The sequence below is a fragment of the Nothoprocta perdicaria genome, unplaced genomic scaffold (genome assembly GCF_003342845.1).
Source record: "Nothoprocta perdicaria isolate Ctin4 unplaced genomic scaffold, notPer1 scaffold_59, whole genome shotgun sequence".
Taxonomy (NCBI): Eukaryota; Metazoa; Chordata; class Aves; order Tinamiformes; family Tinamidae; genus Nothoprocta; species Nothoprocta perdicaria.
In genome coordinates, this window is record NW_020455854.1 from 76,741 (window position 1) to 99,752 (window position 23,012).

At 38.6% G+C, this 23,012-nt stretch overlaps 1 protein-coding gene across 4 annotated transcripts in view; it reads right to left on the bottom strand.

Moving 5' to 3' along the window:
* The window catches only part of KIAA0556 (KIAA0556 ortholog), a 55,387-nt gene that overhangs the window by 26,889 nt on the left and 5,486 nt on the right, over window positions 1-23,012 (bottom strand). For all 4 annotated transcript variants that reach the window (XM_026049045.1, XM_026049043.1, XM_026049042.1 and 1 more), the window contains 10 exons: window positions 22,711-22,845; window positions 21,651-21,773; window positions 19,685-19,946; window positions 16,525-16,674; window positions 14,528-14,691; window positions 13,021-13,133; window positions 12,525-12,639; window positions 11,535-11,747; window positions 9,015-9,155; window positions 4,024-4,915 (listed from right to left, as the gene is read on the bottom strand). In XM_026049045.1, the coding sequence (XP_025904830.1) occupies window positions 4,024-4,915; window positions 9,015-9,155; window positions 11,535-11,747; window positions 12,525-12,639; window positions 13,021-13,133; window positions 14,528-14,691; window positions 16,525-16,674; window positions 19,685-19,946; window positions 21,651-21,773; window positions 22,711-22,845 (2,308 nt within the window). The remainder of the gene's footprint in view (window positions 1-4,023; window positions 4,916-9,014; window positions 9,156-11,534; window positions 11,748-12,524; window positions 12,640-13,020; window positions 13,134-14,527; window positions 14,692-16,524; window positions 16,675-19,684; window positions 19,947-21,650; window positions 21,774-22,710; window positions 22,846-23,012) is intronic.

Genomic DNA, 23,012 nt, shown 5'->3' on the forward strand with positions numbered 1-23,012 from the left:
CATATTAAAGCAAATGGTTATCAAGAATGGAAATACATGCCTATTGCAGTAAAATGCAGAATAATATCATCCCCACAGACTACTTGAAGATTAACGTTTAACTTTGTTTTCAGAATCAGTAGGAAACACGCAGYGTTCCTAATCTATGAGCAAAAGTCATTTTAAATGAAGAACAACTGAGATCAGAAGACAAATTTTAAAGCAGATGGGTAACTACGTAAGCGAGGGATATGATCTGTACATGCAGGCTGGAGATTAAAACCTGGCCCTTCCCTACCCCCCACCCCTTCTCTTGGGAGAGGACATCCAGATTGGCAGCAAACAAGCCCATTTCTGAGAACTTCAGTCATCTGTACGTCACTTTCTAATTTAAGCCACTGTCCACCCATGTACTCACAAGGATATACTCACAAGGCTTCCCAGACCCTTAGAAATGCACACAATTTATTTGGTGACAATGCTAAATAAATAGTTACCATTTAAAATATCAAAGGTTGAAAACTTGAGGATGAGCAGGTACAGAAAGGCATTTGACAACCAGTGGCACTTTGGACAGCTCCAAAGCACTTCAACAGGACTGATTTTCAGTGGGAGGCTAACGGCTTTCTATCATACAGAGGCTACATTCAGTGGTCCATTTCTCCTGTTGTCATTCCTTAAAGGAAAGCATAGCGTATCTTGGCAGTAAAGGTCAATGGCAGGAGGTTTGCAGTATTTGGCACTCTTTTCAGTGCCTAAAATTTATTGTTTGTATTGCAGCTTGTCAAGGAACAGGGATGTTCCTGCAATAAACCCTACCTATATATAAAGACTATTCCACTTGCAGACACATTCTTAGTCTTCCACGTGCCTGAAGGGATTGTATGATGGATGCTAGTCAGACAGCCCAGGAACTAACGACACCTCGGATGTGCTTCCCCTGAGGGCCTAGCAGAGGTGTCTTGAATCACCAAGCTCCACGACCTGCAAGCAGCACACACTGGACCATTTCTTTTGTAACTACGCTGAATTATACCTCAGAACAACAGTAGCAGAGCACCCAAACACCTCACCACAAATCCTTTCTTCTACTGTGCAAACCCCTGTTCTAATTGCTCTAATTACGAGCAGCAGTCCTATTTCCTCACTGCAATCATGCACTTCATTTCCCTGATCATTCTAAAAACTCCTTTGTATTTGGGCCACTTGGTAATCAGTTTTCCTGAATATGGATAATCAGAACTGCAAAGTTTTTCAACTGAAGTCTCAGGAGTGCCTGTCGAGATGTTAACATTTCCATAACGCTAACAGGAATACCTCTGCTGATCCATCCTCCAAGTGCATTGCTATATTCATGTCTGCATGTCACCAGCATTTCATAGTCAGGCTGTGATCAACTAATCAGCCAAGATCCTTCTCTGCTTCAGTCATTTGCAACTGATTATTCAGCTTACAATTTAATTTTCTGTTATTAGTCCCCAAATGACCTTGCAAGCAGTACTACCGAATCACATTCCATTTATGTTAACACAGTCTTCAAGTACATCTTTTTGTGCAATTTTTCAATCCTCTTAACTCAAAACATACCAATTTATGTTATCTGCAAATTTTACTCAGCAGACTTCCATCAGCATTTTCTTTGCACATTAAGGCAGTTATTGAATAAAAAGTATATGGCTTTTTGGAGTGACATTAGCTCAGGCTAAGCAGGCACATACATGGTATTTTTAATTTCTGTTTTTCTTGTTAGGCTTCATTTAAAGATCTAATATGCACTGTGCAGTTGTACCAAGGCCTGTGCAACCTTCTCTGTCACATATTGCTGCTATAGGGAAAGTGCAGTTCCCTTAGTCCCATATCAATTAAAATTCACCATTCTTAAGGAAACACTTAAAACTGTTTCCCTATTGTTAATGCTCCCTCAGCTCCAATTTGGAGTCAGCTTTACCCTGCWCAGCACAGTACAAATAGACCAAAAGCAGCTAGGTAGTATGCTATTTTGCCAGGAACAAACACACATTGGGAGTTTTCTTTTCAATATTTCCATAAGTCTTAAGCACTAAATGACTAAGCTTGCTCTGAGCAAAAGTAGAGGAAGGGCATCACAATGAGAACCCTGATAACCCTCAGGTGAGAGTTTACAGTAATGTTCTGCAATCATTACCAGTTTAACACTCAATGGAAATTACTGCAGTGGGACTTTTTCAGTTTCCCTAATGCTGAAAAGTTTTTAAGCTAACAGAGCTAGTGTAAAATGTGTGAAACATACTTAGAAAATGCTGTTTTTTCCCCATACAGAGCAGCAAGACAAGGAAATTGAAATAGTTTAGGGTTATGAAGAACTGTTCTCCTCACCTCTGTCCAGTAACCTCACACAGTACCTGCCACAGAATTGCAACTGGTATTTCCTGCATCTCTCCTGTTCTGTATTCTAGACTTCTAATTCATTTTAAAGGATATAATCCAGTAGGAGAAGCTTTACATGCCATATTGTGATTTGGTCAAATCTGCTGCTTCTACGTAGGGAAATCACTTACACTGCTTGTCACAGACCCCCAGTTAAATTATATATTCTATGTGCCCCAATTACAAGTAGGTTTCAATTCCTTAACATAAGGCAAAATCTGATTAAAGGATTTATGAAATAAAATATATCCCAGAATGTGATGAATGGCATTGAAACAAAGAAATAGGAGATTTAGGCCTACCCAATACAAAGCTGTGTGACATGGCTCAGGGACTGGCCTGCAAATTTGTACAAGCCACCTCTGACAGAGAAAAGGATGAGAATAAGGTAAATGTAGTTAAAACAAACTAATGGCAAAAAATAACATCCTTTACTTTTTCTCTTCTGCAAGGTATACATCAGAGTAAGACCACAAACACTTGGAAAATTGCAGAGCTCTCGCACCTAGGCAGTCAAATTCTAAAAAAAGCACAGAAAACTTCACCTATTTCTGGTTATAAAGCAAAATAAGAGATTATACCCAGCAGCTGAAGAGTCAGATTTGAGCACATATAAGCTTTAATTGCTTATACTATTCCTTCTTTTCTGGGCTTTATACCACGAAGAGCAAACTTACTGATGAAGTGAAAATATCGGGTGCTTTTGGCTTGAATAGCTAGTCAGGGACACCCTTGGCAATCCTGAGGAAAGACTGATCCCTTTTAGTCCAGCTTTTAAATACTATTAACAGACCCCAAATCTGTGGGGTTAACTCTCTTGCATCTGCCAAGCTGCCTACCTTGACATGCAGCCATTCCAGCTCATTTCCAGCGATAAAGCACACTCACCAGGATGGCCAAGAAAGGCAATCTTCTAAGGCAGTATTAAAAACTGGAGCACTGTGCTCACACTCTGTGAGCAAGACAAAAATGGCCAATAAATGAAAAAGCCAAATGGATAAGGGCTGCCCTCAGTAGTTATGCTACAACTGTTCTGCTGTTATTTAAATATATATATATATGCAAAGTTTTCCTTTTTCCTATATTTAGTATAATGCTACTTTGCCTCAAATCGTCCAGTAATCCTTATTGCTGGGTCTGGTCCCCACAGTAAGAGTGCATGTTGTTATGCTTAACGTAAGCCTGGAAATTTGTGGTAGACTAGGTCACACCAATTTCTGATTAGGGATTAATGTGGATATCTATATCTTGTTTCCCTATACTGTGTAGGCAAAAATAAGACAGCTGTGCAAAGAAGGTGAAAGAATAGAAACAAGAGTAGGAGTTGCAGTAGGCAGCCAACATTCCCATTGCAAAAGACATACCTACTACACAAGGAAAAATTTACTCTCTACCTACCTCATGGCCACATTCCTCCTCTACCTTTCTGCATGCTTTCACCAAAAATATTTTGCTGTCTGTAGTACTGCCACTTTATAGAACATAATTTTAATATTAAAAATCAAATTCCTTATTCCATCTTCTTTTCAGAAGGCATTTTTTTCCAAAGGGAAAAAAAGTAATCATCTCACCTATACATACAGAAATTGAAAACATGCAAGAAGCGCTTGCAATGAGATTGCTATTGCCAGCTCTTACCTTTGATTGCTGAATCCCCTTCTACAACATTTAGAGTGTTTACTCCCTCTTTTCTTCCATATTTGACACTTCTCCTTCCACTCATAGGATACTCTAAGCTGCAGCCATGTTCGTTAGAAAGCTGCTCCAAAATATCCAAGCCACGATCATCTTTTCTCGTTAGCATTTCCAGCCTCTCATCTTTGTTTGTACTTCTACTACCAGGTCTTCCCAATTCATTTCTCTGACATTTGACATCCTCATTATTCAGACCTGAAATGTTTTTCATGGCTCCATCAGATTGTGTTTGAAATCTCAACCCTGAGCAACGTTCTGTAGCCAGCCAGGGAGGCTTCTGCTTACTAGAAATACCCTGAGTAGTCTCTGTCACTCGGGATGGTGGCTGTAACCAAGAAGGAAGTGCACCTATAGATTCAGACACTTTTCTTCCCGTTAACCTTTCTATTTCCTCACTCAAGGTTAATTCTTCCTCAGATGGAGTGTGCTCTGTAACTTTTGTTATTGCATCCTCTTTGGTATCTTTCATATAAAGATGAGATGGTAATGCTTTGAGATTATCCTCCAACTCATTCAAGCTTTCCTTCATGAAGCTGACCGAGTCCATCTTATCCTCAAGGTGACTTTCCTCGGACAACGAGTTCTGATATAGTGAAGAACTGCTTGGCTGTGGGTATTTTAAATACAGGTCCTCTTTACTGTCTGTGACTCCAGCTGCGCTCTGTTCCTTCCTTTCATTTGAGGAATGTGCAGTGACACTTTGTCCATGATGTGCAAGGTCAATTGTAGTGCTGCAATCGGTGAAGAGATTTCCGGAGCCTCTCTCTAATTCACCATCAAACACCAGGTTTTCATCAACATACAGCTTCACTTTCTTTGCCCCTATATCAAGGTCCTGCAGAAACAAAAACATGAAGTTTTCCATTACACTGTTCAAACATTAGATATTGCTGTTCTGAAATTCTAACATCTGAACATTTAACTAACATATAGAAGAAAACCATTCAAAACTTGCATTAGTAACATGCTTTTTATCTGCTTACTAGTGAAAAGTTCCCAGAAGTTGAAAATACTGCAAAATAAATACTTAACATTTTATTAAAAGATCATCCTAGGCACTAGTGTGAATCATTTTGGCAGCCACCTACAAAATAAAGGTTTAAATACTTCTAAGCCAAGCTCAAGTATAATGGCACTTCATCAGAAACTATATTGCAGAGGCTTAGTTTGCTAGAGCACTTTTAAGACTCATCACTGCCATGACATGTAAGGTATGCGCCGAGCAGCTGCCCGGATCAAAGTCAGGAGTTAAAAAGTTACAAAAATTGAGGCCTGAAAAGGACATCCAGAAAACGAACACCAGACACATACAAAAATATACACAGCTCATCCCTTTCCTTTGAAGCAAGAAAATGCACTATTTCATAGCAAGGAAATACCTGATCAATCTGTTTTTACAGTTTTTGAATAAGATGGTCATCTGCCTCRGTAGGTTATTAGTCTAGTCCTTAACCAGACTTCTAAACTGAAGGCCTTCATCTCAAACAACTCTAGCATTCATAACTTGATCTCTTAAATTCCCCACTTCTGTAACACTCATTGAAACCTGATACTTTCATTCCACTAAATTTGGAATTTAGTCTCTATTCTCTTTACTATCTAACTTGCTCTCCCTCTTAAAGAAAAAAATAGTATCTTCATAGAAAAGATAAAAGATCAGACAAAATCTCCTTCTGCTATCTCAATTTCTATAATGTGCCATCGYATGTAGTCTTCAAAAACTTTATTCTTTCCACATTTTTATGGAAATTGAGGTTTCTTATGGTGACTAAGCTTCAGCTTCATCCCTCATGGTCATCTCAAGGAAGTCAGTCCTCTCTGAATACTGATTTAGTTTCCTCCACTCRCAGCCTTCCAAACCATTTTTTCTTTCACCTTCAAGCGTGTTCACATGCCTCTGGTTGTTCATTCCTAAGTGTATTCTAGGCCAGTATTCATAATTCTCATTCTACTACTTTCCAAACAGTACCGTGTATGAGGAGTGTTAAGATAAATCAGGCAAATCTATGGATATTTCTAAGACAGCAAAGACAGGCTGAACTCAAGTTCAAGTTGAGCAGGCAGTAAAGAAAAATGATGGCCCAGAACCACCACCTGTACACGAACTACCAGTAAAGGAGCTAACGAAGGAAATGTCATGCACCAAAATTGAGGTGCACATTGAGGCTCAAGGCTGAAAAATATGAATAGATTCCAAGGACTCAAAGAAAAAAAATGTGCAAGATTCCACTTTTTCATATCCCCTACCCTGTTCCACACTTGCAGTAAGGTGAAGAGGAAAGGTTGACTGAATAGACTGTTGCAGCTCCACTGCTCTTCCCATACAGGGAGGTTGGAAAAAACCCTTCTTTGTAGGGCAGCTTATGATAAAATTGCTCTGAAAATCTGCTCTGAAAGCTGTTCCATCAACTGCTTGCAAGAGCAGTTTCACCAAGAAGCTTACTGTCATGAGCAGCTTCATCAAAAGCCTACAAGCACACATTTGAGACTTCAAGGCACTTATTTTYCTCCCAGAAGAGTAATTAGAAAGACACAATTTCTCAGAAGAGTAAGCAGATATATTGTCAATGAATGTGAAAATATTTAGGGAAAATAATCCTGCTGTTTCTCTTGGCACTCCTTCTTGGCTTATACCTTCAGCCCTCAAAAGAGGCCAGCTGGGAAAGCACTTTCCTATCAAGTGGCAGAGACAGCTTCTCTTGTCACCCACCAGGGCTATTGAGTTTTGTGAATGAGGAGCAAGAGCTTTAGACTAGAGGCATTTTTTCCAAGAATTAAACACAGAAAAAGGACTARAAGTTTCTTATGCCCTTCTTTTCCTTGAAAAGGTGAAAGAGAAGGAACACAAAAATAAGCCAAGAGAAAGAAAGAAAAAGAAGTTCTTATATAAGCTTAATTCTGCTGGAAATATTCTAGGGTGAACAAAGCTCCAGCTTAGCCAGGAAGTGATAAACTGCATCCCCACAGGCTGAAAAATCTCCACCTCCAGTAAATGAACGTACACACAGGACGAGCAAGCGTATGAGCTATAACCTGAAGCAGAAAATCACCCAACTGAACAGAAAATATAACATTTGTGCATTGAACATTAGTACTATTCACAGATTTGTGAAGTAGGGCAACAGGCTATACTGCACCTTACAGAAAGGCCCTTAACAACATCAAGTACAGACATAACTCCAAGGATGTAGCAAGATTTTACAGAAAGCCCAACAATTTCAGGTAAACCTAAAGAACTCCCATACCCATTCTCATCTATCTACTCTTGATCTGTTTGAACACACTAAAAATMATCTCCTTTTTCACTGGAGAGCATTGGAAGCAAATGAAGATGACAAAATGAAGCATTCATAGAAACTTTCCTTAGAAAACACTGAATCAATACACCTATGATAATGAGGCAATGTGATTTCTATAGTCCCTTTCAGGTCTCCTTTTTCTGCACTCAGGCTCTAGTTCTGAAACTTGAACACATTCAACTATCCAGAAGGGTTAGTCTGATTTTTTTTTTTTTAAGGATTTTTTTTGCAAAAATATCTGGAAAAATTAGTTGGGCACCTCTCACATGGCTTTTGCAAGACAGAGGGGAAGCTGAAAYAGTTAGAATAGTTAAAAAATAAAATCTTAAAGTAATAAGGGCCTGAACTTTCATTAGCAGGAAGAAATTATCATATTCTTGTGGCARCTTTTCTTTTTTTTTTTTTWAAAGAAGAAACACTTTGACTAAAAATTCCTTGCAAGAATATAAAGAACTAGCAGAACTGTTTTGTATTACTTGTTCAAATTATGGATGATGAACCATTTAATCAGTGAAGGCTGCTGCATGACTACCGAAATCCATGGGATTATACTCCTAATGGATTTTACGGCTTCTCTCATAGCAGCTTGTTTAAAAATAAACAAATGAATAAGAAATTTTAAAAGGGGCCTGGAAACATGAAAATACATTTACTTACATTTCCCACATTATATTCAATGTTTGCCAACAAAATCAAACATGACCCGTAAAAGGAGCAGTCCTTTTCACATCCTCTACTTATCACAGAACATAACGTAGCCCACATTTTAACAGAAAAATTGTTATTSAGCTTTCAGAAAATAAGTGTAAATCATTTCATAATACATTTGCTTAAGCTGTTACTTCCACAGGCTTTCCCATATGTATGAATTAACATATGCATACATATAAAAACATGTCTGAGAGCAAAATCAGGAGGATAAAGCATCTTATCTGTAATCCAGAACAGAAAATCCTCTTTGATCCAGTACCTGGAGTATTTTTTTCTTAACATCACAATGTACAAATGAGAATAATTTCCACAGGGAAATTCAGATACACAACCAAGTCACCATCTGCCATGAGATGTCTCTCTTGTAATACTAGATTATTTCTTTTATTATGCATTTGTAATGAGTATGCTTTGGAATTAAGGCAACAAAACCCRGACAGAGCAACAGCCAGCCAGCCTATTTACACATATATACTTGAAGGAGCATGTATACAAAGGTAAGYGTGTGTATATATATTTATATATAAAGATACAGAAATCAAACAAATATTTCTTCATATTTTAACAAAGTGTCCTAAAGGGTCCTGAACATTAAGATGCACTTACCTCTGTATCTTTATTTCTCACCACAGTAAAGGATTAACTGACACAACATGTAATCCTTTTGTTATCTCTTTGGAGAACTATAATAGCTCTGAAAAAGAATGCTATTTGTGCCCCTGAAATACATTAACACTTACATTGCTACCACTTTTAATCAATACAAAAGCAAAATACCACTGCAGACAAAGAAAATTCCCATTTCCCCTTTTATTAGAAAAGCGGTACCTATTTTTGTTTCACACTTTTGGAAACACGATTAAGCCRAGTTTCCCTACCCAAGGCAGAGAATACCCACAGAAGAGTTGAGAACAGACTACTTACGTTAAGAGTTGTTGTGCTGTAATTCCAGATCTTGATCTTGGATATACCAAAGCCACGTGACCGGGTGGGATTGCGGATAACAAAGTAAAGCTGAATGGGCGGATAGAAAGGGCACATCCACAGGGAGCTCTCCTTCGCGGTCTAAAAACACACACAGGAAACATCACTTAATACTAAAGCAGAATATTTTAATCTGCGACCCCTCCCTTGTGCCTAATAAATCAGAAAAGTACCCCTGGGGTAAACGTACCCACTTAAAAGCAAGGCCTTAACCTCATTTTCAGGCAGGAAATCCAACTCTCCCGCCCGCCACTAAGGCGCCCGGGGCAGCCGGGCAGCGCTCGGCTGCCTGCAGCCCCTCCGAGCTCGCGGCGACACGCGGGCTGCCATGCCTTGGAGCTGCAGGGTCACAGCAAGCCCAGTTTATTTTAATCATATTAATCAGCTTTGCAGGCTCTGATGGGGATCACTGAGCACAAGAGCCATCGTATAATTGTTTTTCAAAGTGCTAACGCTTCTGGTTTAGCCTCTATGGAATATGGGACCTGGAGAATTTTATTTCACTGTCTGTTTTAATTAGACTTTAGACACACAACTAATTTCAATTATAGACCTACTCCTTACAGATACTCAGAAGTCTAAGTCAGACATTTTTCTAAGACATGACACAAACYCTAAATACTTTAGAGGCAATCCAGATAGGAACAATGCTAATAATTAAGCATGTTTTTGTACTGTAAACTAAGTGATATCTTTGCATTTTCAGGAATTGTGGAAAAGGATCTTTTCACGATCACAAAACATAGCCAAAAAAAAAAAAAAAAAAAAAGGAGGACACAAAGTGTACACACAGACAGCTCAAGTGCTCAAGACTTAAGATAATCAAATTCACAAGTATTTGCGTCTCTGGCACCATTTCAAAAGATCTGGCACTAGAAATTCAAATCATTATTTACAAGGGATAGCAAATGTAAGAATCTGCAAGAATGGGGAAAAAATCCCTTATCTTCAATAAGGGTATGTCTATACTTACACACAAACATACAAAGAGGGTTTTCCTTGAAGCAAGTTAATGGTGCCCTTTTTGCTCAAAATATGGTTTGAAATTTCATTTATCTGTTTTATCTACTGCATCCCACAACCTTCATCTCTTATCTGAGGTGCATGCAATCTGAAACATTACTTCAACTTTAAGAGAAATGTAGTATATACAACCAATTATGTCTAAATTTCATCATCTCTGATGCAATACCTTTCTAGTGTCAGGACAAGATACTATGTTGCATGAGATATATGAGATAATCAGATAATATATGAATATATGAGAAATGCTGTGGATAACGGCTTTAAAATGGATTTATAATTATATTGCTATATAATTTATAGTTATCTAGAAAGTCTGTGAATCATTACTAGTTCTAAGCAAAAATGTCACCCACTAGAGATTATGGTCTGTAAATAAGAACGGGTGCCTGCAACATCCAAACTAAGATTTTCAAGACAATAAGATGTTTCAAGTCAAAAATATTTATCTCAAAATAATTTGAGTTTTGACTAAATCCTAAGACATCCTGTACATGCCCTCTCTTTTCAACTACCCTAAAGGCAGAAAATTATCACCAGTGCAAAGTGAGCTATAACTTCCATTTTCAAAAGACTTGAGTCATTTAGTATCCTCATCCACTAAGACCATACTCATTTTCACTAAGGGCACAGATAAAGACCTRGATGAAACCCTGGCTGCACGAAGAGCTATAGAAATTTACTACTGTCTTCAGTAGCATCTGAATTTCATCCCTGCTCTCCCAAGTTCAGGTCTTTRTTCAAGTACCTTATGTCTCATCATACTTTTTGACAGAGAAGCCTCACAGCCTTTTCCTTCTGTCATGCTATGTACTTTGCTGAGCCCCTTGTTCAAGAACATCCATACACACAGACACACCTTGTCCTTCCAGGGTCCTTCCCAGGGTAAAAGAGTAGCAAGAAGACAAAGGAAAAGAAACACAGTTCCTGCAAATGTAGTTAAATTTACATTAAACCGAAAAAAAGAAGTTAACAATGTGTCTCCCACAGCTTTAGGTCACAAGAATTACTAAAGATTATCAGGAGACTTAATTTAAGTGAAATTCCCTGTGTTCTTAACATCGCATGATCATCATCTACAGAACTACTACAATTACATTCCAACAAAAGTTAAACATGTCCCTTCAACAAGAGTCATACCACAATGCACATATATAAAGCAGGCAGCTAAAGCTGCGCTCTTCCAGCTGTCTAGTGACATAAATGGGAACCCTTACTCAAATCAGCCAAGTGCTGCACTAAAAGAGAATTATGACTGGCTTCAGTCATCCTGCCCAGGAAGCTCTGTTTGCACAAATAATAAATAWTTGTAATTCTAAAATTATCAGATAGCTGTCATGCAATCATGCTAAAAATGCAATCATTTTTAGAAAAGCACTGCAATAAAGTATTAAACATACACAATAGTTTTTCACATCCAGGAATAAACTAGCTTACATGTAGTTTCTTATTGACCAAGCGACACAAGTCCCCTGGATGGTCAGCATTTCGAATGTCCACATCATGAGGAGACACAAACATCTTATCGTTACATAAATCGAAGAACTCCACCTCTCTCAAGCCCACATATCCTGGATTTCCCCAGTTAGAAAGAAGTTCCATCGTCACGTAGATGGCATCTCGAATATCCAAACTGGTCGCTGTCTGGACCTAAACAGAATGTTATGGCATACATAGAAGTGACAAAACAAAAACTGCAACAATTACAATAGTGAACAATCTGAAAAAAAAAATCAGAGTTAAGGAAATCCTGGTAATCTTCATTTTGAATCAATCTGCACTCCAATAATTGTGCCCCATATTAACTAGAAAGTCTATAGCAGAGCAAGAGAACCAAACTTGTCAATCTTTTGGATTCCAGTCCACTCCAAAATATAAAGAATGAACAACTCTAATTCATTTATCATCCTGATGAACATATGAAGTAGAATGTTCTACTATAGAAATGATGTGTGAACTGTGATTACAAACTGTTATATCAAGCACAGAAGTGTGAGCCTTTGGATTCACAAATAGTAATCTGTTTGCTTTAGGATGCAACTAGGAGACTTTCCTGAAAGCATGAATTAACTAACATGCCTAAATGAAGAGAGATTTTAGAAACATGTATATGGTATGTTTATGGCTAAGTCCTCCAAAGGAGGAAGAGCAACTGAAATGASATGAAAATATAAGCAATGTTTTCAAGAGGCCCCATTATAACACGGAAAAGATATATTTGTTACATTAAAGAAGACAATTATGCAGATAGTATAGTAKTTGTGAACTAGAGACATCCTTTACATTCCCTTCTACCTCCAGAAGATTGTAGTTAGGTACCCTATTCGTAAAGGCAGGAGGAGGTCCCTATTCATAAATGAAAAGATGACTTAGAATCATCAAATAATAATTTGAGAAGTATCAGTTGTTAGACTCATCCACACAAACCCTCTCTCTTGCTGTGGAATCCTCTTCAGATTTTCCATCAGGTAGAGATACATCCTTGTCACACACAGAACGTCTCTCAATCTCCTGAAGAACTTTCAGAAGTTTCTTCTGTTGCCTGAAACACACACATCCTTTCAATTTTATTTTTTCATAATTCATTTATATTTAATAAACAGTTTTGCCAGTGTGAAAGTAAAGAGAAGACAGGATGCACCCCAGGCACCCCGACACAGAACAGCAGCTATCTCAGCCTCCCATCTTAGATACAGAGTCTGCTTTAGAGGTTAGGGTCCAGTTCTCTGCTACACCTGAAATGGTCTGAGAGGTAATGTAAAGGCATCCTTAAAGGGAGATGATGGCAGTTCACCAGCAAAGGCTGGATCCTTCTCCATATTTCTGCCACTGCTTGTAGGAAGTCTCCTATATCTGAGGTGCATTGGTGGTCAATACTGAGAAACGACCCCAACAAAAGGAACGTAACCTTAAGAATATATACCTGCTTCCAAAAAGACTTATTCTTTCAACAGCTTTTGTGACTGCAGTTGTCGTCTGACTTTTTTCTGAAGGTTCAGCCATTGCAGAAACAAAAACAGATGAAATGGGAAGTGTCTAGGCAAGAAAAAGGAATATTGCTCATTTATATTTTCCTCTATACACATAAAAAGAGTATTAATTAGCCTGCAGCTTTGGAATAAATGAGTGTTTGGAACCAGCTCTAGCATTAGTTAACAGTAACTAACTAGTAACTCTGTACCAACTTACATTTCTCATAGAGTTTGTCTTCATTCCTAATGAATACTAATACCTCAGCCTGCACTCCTATGCAAGGAGAGTAAAATAGTTTCCAATGACTGTTAAAGATATGTTTGCATGAAGTCTCATTTTGCATATGTGGTGGGGCTCCGAGTTAGCCAAAGCTTTAGCAAGCACCTGCCCAAGCTTCCTCTTTCCTACCCCAAGAAAAACACCATAAATGCTTTTAAGTCTCCCTGCCACTAAGTTGTTTTATATATAAAAAACTACTGACTTTAAGCAGAGAGGTGGCAGTGACCAGGTCAGACAAAATAYTAAAAACCAATACAAACAAATGTCTGCTTGCTCACCCCACCCTTGCTGGAGAATCCCTACCTTCCTGTTGGCTCTCCATTTTATGTGCTGCAGTCAATCACTTACAGTTCCAAATAAGCAACTTGAATGAGCAACTTGAGAATGTCATATAAAAGCAAGGCTCACAAACATCAAAACAGAAAATCCAAAGCAGATTATCCTAAAGAAGCTTTGCCAACTACAGGTTTTTCTCAAATGTCCTCTCTTTCTGTTCAAGTAACCAAATTATTAGTTCTGCACATGAAATTTAGCCAGAGCTGTCAGTAAGAACCTCCTGATCATTTGACTTAACACACAGGAAAGGGCTGCTCTAAATCTGAAAGGAATGAAGAGGTGTTTGCTGGAGAAATTCCTAATTGCTTTTAAACGTGGGTATTGCAGATAAGAGATGTACACACAGAGGTAGGTGCAAACAACCTACACTAGCTCCCCCGCACTAAAGTTAGAAGTGTACATGGCAGCTCTGCTCCAGAAGCAGAACATACTTTAACAGGGAACTGTGCCCATATTAATGGGTTCTGTAGGAAGGCAGAATTTATTGGCATGGGAATCACACACCATTTTAAGAAGCTTCCAGAAGGAAAGAAGCTAAAAGCAACGATAAGGCTGGTTTTGCAAGTGTGCACTTGTCTGTGCAGATGCATCATGTGACTGTTCTGTCAGTTGTTCACTGATCCCTGAAATCARGGGAACACTGTGGGATGATATCCTGAGGAAGGAGATTTAAAAAACACACCCTACRGAAGAATAATTCAAATTCAGTTAAGAGTTTGACACATCACCGTTCATTCTTACATAGTCTTAAACGTACAAAAGACTAATTCATGTTTAAGGAAAAGGGTTTTTTTTCCCCCCCCCCACATGACCAAGTGTCCCTTCTCTGCAACTTGCCATACCTTTTCCTGGCTTGTGGAAACTGTCTGCTTTGGCAAATCTTTCTGCAATGTTTCATTTTCAATTTGCATAGCTTTAATAACAGCAGAAACGGAGAGCTCGGGATCCTTCTCGCCCACATTCTTCCGAGTGGCTGAAAGTGGTCTTTCCGGGCGACTTAATGGTCCTGCCAGCAAAAGAAGCCAGGAATATCCATCAGTCCCACTGTACGAGTGCAGCACATTACAGCAGGGTACATTTGAAGCATACACTTCAGCTGCTAACAGAGGGCTTAGCTAATAGCCTGTAAACAGCCCGAGCACGACTGAATTGCTTCCATTTGTTTTTACATTAGAATTCCTGGTCACATCTACTCTAGACAACAGCTCAAACAGTATCATGAGAAAAGGAAAACTAGCAACCAAGAAACATGGGATTTCTGTATTTTAAAGTGCTTATGTATTTCCTTTGTTCATGTATTTAATAAAACTTTTTGTAAAATAAATGTTGAAAAGAAATATAGACAGTTTAAGCACACCAGACGTGCACTTAAATTAAGTACTTGGTATTCAGCAATTTTTGAGGAATCCCATAAACAGCAAAACCAGAGAAGTCAGAATTTGCTATTCTTAAGACAAAACAGATGAACTTTATCACCTAAACAGCCATCAAAACATCCATATACCATCCCAGTCTTCCCACACATGCCAGAGAAGCAAAAACATCACAGGCTGGAAACCTCTTTTAAAGGAATAAAATCGAACAATAGCAGATTCAAGACTAAATGTCATAGAAGTGCAGTTGTATTCAAGGATGTTGAAGTCAAGGAAATAAAAAACTCATTGTACAGACATTAAATTCAAGCAAAAACATTAAACATGGTTCATACAAAATCAAGCTTATAATGCTACAGTGAAATAAAGTTAGTAAGAGAGTAAACTGCTGGTGGAAACAAGCAACAGGAACTGAGCTCTCAGTGCATTCACCATCATCCATCCCCAAGTCATCCTCAGTCATAACCACATACTTCCAACCAGCATTAGTCATCTCTGCAAATCCAGGGGCAGAACAAAGTTCTTTCTGTTTTTCTATACTATGCTACCCACTGTGAAAGCAAGTGACAGTTGGACTGAAGCACTTTTAAGAAGCACTGTTAAAATTTGACAAAATAAGCTACAGAAAAGAAAAAGAAAAAGCTAAAAGTAGACAAAGCAGCACCTGCTCAGACAACAGCAAGAGAGTCCCAGGAGTGACATTTTTCCCCCCAAAGGCAAAGAGAATTAGCTTCTCCTTAGTTTGATTAAGGTTTTCTTTCAATTCAGACGCTATTATAGGATCTTTCAAAAACAGCAATACCTTGCTTTCTTGGGACACATCTGAGTTTTATTTCCTTGAAAACCATTTGTAGCTCTTCAAGGTCACCATGCTCCACGGTTACTTCAGCCCTATCATAACTGAGGTTAAACTTTTCTTCAGTTAAAGGCTAAACTCAATTAAAAACTGCAACCCTGATCACCACCAGTAAATTTGAGAGATTATTTTTAAACCCAGGTAAAACTCACATCTTAGCAGCAAGTTTCTAGAATAAGCAGCAGTATCTTCAACATGGTGTTCTCCAGTTCAGAAAGAAAAAAATCCAGTAYGATACCAGATAGCAGCTCATTTACCATAATGGAGTCCAATATGCAGTGCTCAAGGTGCAAATTAAGCCTAGTCGACAGCCTTAGCCGTACTCACAGGTAAATAGAGCAAGCAGAAAATACAGTGAGCATAAAACTGAAAGTGAGATGAAAGTCCGATGCTGAGGGTGCAAAAGTAAAGGAAGATAAAGAGGCAGGAAGATTAAAATTAAAATACACAGACTCTGGACTCTCGCACAGTGCTACTGACTCAGAACTCCTGAGGAAGTACAGACAAAAAGAAACCTCATGACAAAAGCATGTAGAAATTACACCTGAACCAAAGAGGAGAAAAAACATGAATATACTCCCTACTGACGTTATATATTTTTATTTCTTACTTGGACACGTTTTTTCCTGTCTTTCCTGCTGCAAGGACCCAGCAGAGAGCGGTCGGCTGACTTGGTTTTTTACCGCAATTGGTCTGACAGGAACGTACGCTTCAGCATTATCCTTTCTTTTTGCAGAGAAAACTCGGACTGGCTTCACTTCTGCAAGGTAATAAAAGAACAGAAATAATCAAATTCAGAGATATCTAGGAGCAGTCAGCTGGGGAAAACACATTGGACCTTAAAAACTAACGCTTTCCCACTTCAATTATATGAGCATAGKTAAAAAGACAACCTCCACCTCTCTTTCCTTTTGTTGACACTTGTATTAATATAAAAGTACATATGCATGACTCGCACTGACTCAATGAAACAAAATATATCATCACAAAATACATTGATATATCTTTCTACAACAGACATTTAACCTGCATTACTGTCAATAAATGTAGAAAGAGAACAAGGAGCCCGAGTCACCTATTAACATAGTCCAAATCAAATTCTTTAAACATTAAATAAGATGAAATTTTAGTTTATGTCAAAGGATAGAGGGCTGCCTGTTTACAGCAGAGTACTCTTGCTTGAGAAAATAAAGATTTCCCCTGCATGCATTAGAGCTTGAAAAGTTCTCTCTGGAGGAAGATCGTTCACTGCCTAAACATCTTGATCCAAGTTGCTGAAGTAAAAGCAGCAGACAATGTGCTAGGAACATCTGGAGCTACCAGAAGAGACAGAAGGGCACTGAAAGAGCACTTGCCACATGCAATTGCCCTAACATCCTCCTCTTCATCATTATCTGCTTCTACAGCTCTTGCCCTGTTACCTGGAATAAAGCACTGAAGGTGACAGTGAAAGGCTGAGCCAAACTTCACTCATATCACCTTAGACCGAGTGTACAGTCCAAGCAGCCCAATGCCCTTCTCAGGASAGTGACAGAAAAGGAAGGATATCAAACTTCTCCAATGTCTCCCAGATCTAAGGAGACTTCCATTCCACACCAACAAATTTCATCTGCTAGTGTCCACCAAAGTGGAGACATGTCCCTGGGGCAGGCTCAAGTCTCACAGGACCCACTATTACTAAGGTCTCACTGGCAAGGCAACGGGATGAAGGCTTTGAATCAAGTTATGGTGAGAAAAGCTCCCTCCATCTACTCCTTGCTGTCCCCAGCTGAAGTGGGGTATTGCCCATAGCTCCAGCCCTTGTTCCCATCTCTGCTTCTGCCAGCCCTCCCATTCACTCCCTAACATCCTAACACTCCTCCACTTAATTCATGCAGCATCTAAAAGGAAACTGAGATGGAATTTTGACAAGCACTCAGTGCAGGTCAAGTCTCAGATCTGTCCTCTGAGCTCTACACCTTTAGTCAACTGAACACACTGAATTCAGTGACTGGCTCAGGGCTTGGACATTGAGATCTCCAAACCAGCACRCAGGACCTAACAAAACGTTTGGCTCAGACATTTAAAACAAAACAAAAAACAAACAAAACACACACACACACCACACACACATACCCGCACCCATCTCTTCAACTGGTCAAAGGAAGATGCAAGAAAGCAAACAGGAACAGAGAGCAACACCTCCCTCCACAAACACTGCCTAGCAGTGCCCTAGGACTTTTTCAGCAAAAGGATACACGTAAACCACTGTTTAAAAGACAACAGCCCCTTTCTCTTCCATGAAATCAYGTAAAGGCTTTCTGAATGCATTTAGACATGTAGCTTCCATATCATCTTCTAGCACTGGGAACAACTTTATTATGCATTACACAGAAAAGTACTACTTCTTGTTTCCTTTAGACCCACTGCTTCAAAACATCATTGGTGTCTAATTCTTGCATTGCAAGTGATTGAAATTCAAACATCACATGCTGTTTTAGAGAGCTTTACCTAATCCCCTCTGTACTTCTATTCTCAAACATCTCTTTTTGCACTGAAGTCGTCCTTGCCTACTTGTCACTCTTGGCCTGAAACAGTTCCTTTGTATTGCAGATTTCATTGTACCTTTTACATTTAGAAAGGTCTTGATTCCTTTCAATCAAGATTCTTCTCAATCAAGTCTGCTTGGAAACTGACTTTGCTGCAGATTTGCAGTCTCTGCAGATTGTAGAGATCTGGCATTTTCTCTAGTCTCACTTTTCCTGCTCAGTAATGCAGGAAATGGAGTTCAATAGAAGAGTTCACATTGGAGACTAATCCTATGCAGGTCTCCCCTAGGCTGGGAGAAACAAAACAGGCCAAGATATTTTTGGAGACATCATACCTGAGTACCTCAGACATACACTCATCAGCAATTTGGGTCTTGTTTTGAGACTGTACAAGTACCTGATGTYTGGCTGTGACAGAACAGAGCTTAAAAAGGTCAGCAGTTTTGCAACTCTGTCTTGATAACCTGAACTCCATCTGGAAAACCTGAAAGCTTTCTTTGAAGAGGGTCTTAGAAAAWCCAAGAATTTCAGAAGAAGAGTCAATTTGAGAAAAGGATAATCAATGAAGAGAGTTTGAAAAGAAAAGCAGGTGAGAATGGAGGATTTGAAGTATTAGCCATGGTAGCTAAAGCTTCTGCTACAGTGTGTTTTTTTCCTGTTGCAGTAGAAAACCGTTTGTGCTAACAATAAGGAAAAAAAAAAAAAAAGCTAGCAATACCAGTATGCTATTTTTTCTGTTGCAGTAGAAAAATGTTTGTGCTAGGAAAAAAAAACCACTAAGAAAAACAACAGAAACTAATGCAGGGAAAAGATTTGGTGAAAAACCACAATTTTGAATCACCGCAAAAGGCAGGTACATACAGTGTGTGCTCATTCTGTCATAGCCCTGCAAGTAGTACACAAGGAGATACAGCAGGAGCTTGACATAGGGGTTCTACTAAAGCAAGAACTCTCTTATCTGCAAGGACMCACTCATTTCCTTGCATGTACTGGCAATGCTTGAGAAAGCTCAAGTTCTCCTAAAAATATGCAGAATTAACTCATGGAAGTGCCATGTCTTGCACTGTACAAGGCAGCCTGGTCAGCCTGCATGATACAGTCATTTCATTCCTTCTGCCTCATGTGACTATACCAGAGCTGGAAATGAAACTGCTGCAGGTCTGTATCATAACTCTAAATACCAGTGTTCTCAAAAAATACTGCAGTAGTGTAGAAGAAATTGTCTGATACAAAGGAACTTACTATTATGATCCTGCTTGAACTCCAACACAATAAGTGCACCAGAATCAAGGCCAGAGCACTTCCCAGCCTCCTGACGAGCAGAAGCTTCTTTCTGCAATGATTTACTGCTATGCAACTGAAGGTCTCCAAAGCTTGCAATTGTTTCCTCAGTAGGAGATGCTTCTGAAGACACATCCTCTTCAACAGAGTCATAATCATCACTAGAAGAGTTTTCATCCACCTTTTTCTCTTCTATACTGATTTGCAAGCTTCTTCTCAGATCCTGGTACAATTCAAACAGATTTGTCAAGAAAGCTCAAAAATGTCTTAAAATACAGCAACACAGCTGCCTCTTCCTCCCCCAGGAGGAAAAAGTATCTTCTCAAACTCAGAGTTATGATCAAGCTAAAAATATTTATACTCCTATGCCACATGTTCATCCCTCTGGTGAGGAGCTGTAAAAAAAAAAAAGGAAAACCTGAAACCCCGATTACCAAAAGATTCAATAGYTTTCATAATGCAGCTTGTTGACTCAAATCTTCTGCTATAGAGATCTGAAGCCAAAATTCATAAACTTAACTTGTATCTTAAGCACTGTCACATTATCTGCTGCTGAGAACACAGCCTAATTAACTGCTGTACTGAAAACAGGCTGAAAATGTGGCAGGGCACAGAGAGCAAACACGTGATGGCTGAGTTAGGCAACAGTTGATTCAGGGGCTAATGCAAGTTTCTATTAGATACAGCATCTCCAAGGCATTCCTTCAGACTCGTGAAACCCTGACTGGTGAAAATTGTTTCAAGATTTAAAGTTTAAGGCACTCAAACAGCTGAGCKGATGTTCAAAAATAACGAAGTAAAAAAATGTACAGAGATACATGCAAAGACATTTTAAATCACAGGATTCAGTGACAGGACAGGCTGTAGGAGTAATTAGCCAAATCTGTAGTTGACTATGCTTATTAAAACTTCATTTCCTCAAAGCCTTTCCTCAAAGGAATAATATTTACAGTACTAGCAGATCTACTCATATCCCTAAAACTTTAAAAATCAAAATCACTGACAAGAGTGACAAGCTACTTCTAGCCTTTTGATTCCRAAGTATCTATTATTTCTTGCAGCATGCAGGAGACTACAGTGTACCAGTTTTATGCAAAAGATGCTTAGACAGACAACAGCATAAAATACATGTTTAAGAGCATACACAGATTTTAGCAGGACTGCCTAATATCTTATAATCCTCTGTTTTGTTGCTTTTTTTGAGGCAGTCATACTTAAGCACCTTGGGTTGAGGTTTTTCAGACATRTCGTCTATTTCAAATTGATATTTTGAGGGAGCATGAAGCAAGCTAAATCAAGCAATTAAAATTGCTAGCGAAGATAATACTGACAATTTTTGGCCTCAATGATTTACAGCAGAAGCTTGAAATTCAGCAAAGTTTAAATAACCCTGTAATCCAAAAGGTATTTTTGTTGTCACACTGAAAACCTTAAGCTGCTTCAGATTTCAAGCACTGAGGAAACAAACAAGCAAAAAAACTACAAATACTCCCCTTCCCCTCACTGCCACCATCACCAACTACCTCTCCTTCCTATATTATTTATTTCTTATTTTCTCAAAAATTTTTCTCTTTACATCAAAGTAAAACAAGGCACAAAATTATCTGTTAAAAATTGTCCCCAAAAAATAAAGCTGGCCGATTTCCCCACTTCCAGCTGTGGAGTTAGGAAACAAGCAGATATGACAGGAGTCAAAGGGTAGTATATCAGAGAAGGAGAGCAGGAGAAAGGTTTGGGATTAGTTTCATTGGAAAGCCTTGAAAAGTAAAGGACAGAGTTTACCTGAAACTCCATCTGGAATCCAGAACCTTGATAGGCCTGAATATTTTTGTTTGCTTGTTTGAAATCACCATGCCAAGTCTTTACAAAGTATTATCATTAAATTATGTAATGAGAAAATAAACCCACCAATGTCCCATTCCCATACCTTTATGTCCTCAATACTTAATAATATTTTTTCCTTTTTATCATCACTGCAAAGTTCTGTGGTGGAGGTCAGAGTGGTATCTTGAAAGTTCCTGGATGGACTGTTACTGGAAGAAATGTAGTTCTGGAACAACAACAGTAAAAATTAAGAGGCCTACTGTAATTTTAACTGCAGATGATTTCCCAAGATACATATTACAGAGCTGAAAGGGAAATTAAAAGTCATCTAAAGAGACAATTAGAGGAAAATCTCAGTTTTCCAATTGCAGACAAACAGTAAAATCTGCAAAAGACACAAATAACTAAAAATCATTTATATGTATCCTTTGGATTAAGTCTGATGATGAACCTCTGAGGTTTTATTAGCTTTACAGAAGTGCAAACTAGGAAAATACACTTGGCAACTTAGCCTGATGTAAGTGGTATCATCTGTGGACAATTTTGTACAGGGGCAGAACAGCTTTATTGATGGCATTCACGGGTTAGGCAGAAAAACAGACCTTTTTCAAAAGGCTTTCGTGGCTTATGCTAGAACTACAATTAGCAGCCAAATGGAAGGCTAAATTGTCAAACATCACAGTCATATCAATACAATGAATCATCTTTGATGGAAAGCAGTTTTATTGCTTATCGTATTTTAAACTTTATCCTGACTTCTGTTAGGCAAAATCATGATTTGTGGCAATTTCAGCCCAATTGTTCAAAAATAACCTGAGTAACAAGCGTTACTTAAGCTTTCTCTGATCTGAGTCAAGAGTGATACCCATGTGGATCACTACTAAATGAACTGAAAATTCTTTAAAGCGAGCCATTAATCCTGCCTGAGAGAATATTCTACTGCTGTAAACTAAAACTTAAGATGGTTTAGTGTTACTGACCTAGATTAGATTCTTAAGCATTTGCTTTCTTTTCATTTTGTTCCTTTATGACATCTCATCAATGCCAAATCCTCTTATGATACAGCTATTACATATTACATGCTAGTGAAGACTGATAACTGGGCCCATTCAACATTTCTATTGCCATGACTATGAACAACAGAAGGCAAGAGCAAATTGTACCTGGGAGTAACATACAGCAGCAGCATCATTTGTCTCCATGTTTACGCTTTCATAAGGTTCAAAATCCTCAGAGTACTCAGGAGGAGGTTTAAGGCAGAGTTTAGATCCACTTTCTGTTCTAATCTCCACAGCTTTCTGCAAAAAAGAAACAGTTTAAGAAATTCAGTTTTCTATGGTACACAAAGGATAATGAGCAAATCTTACAGAACAACATCTGTGCATTATAAAGGAACAGGAAAAAACCCACTATCTGAAGTAATTTTTGGAAGATATGTGTTATGTACTGAGGACAAATATGGCTG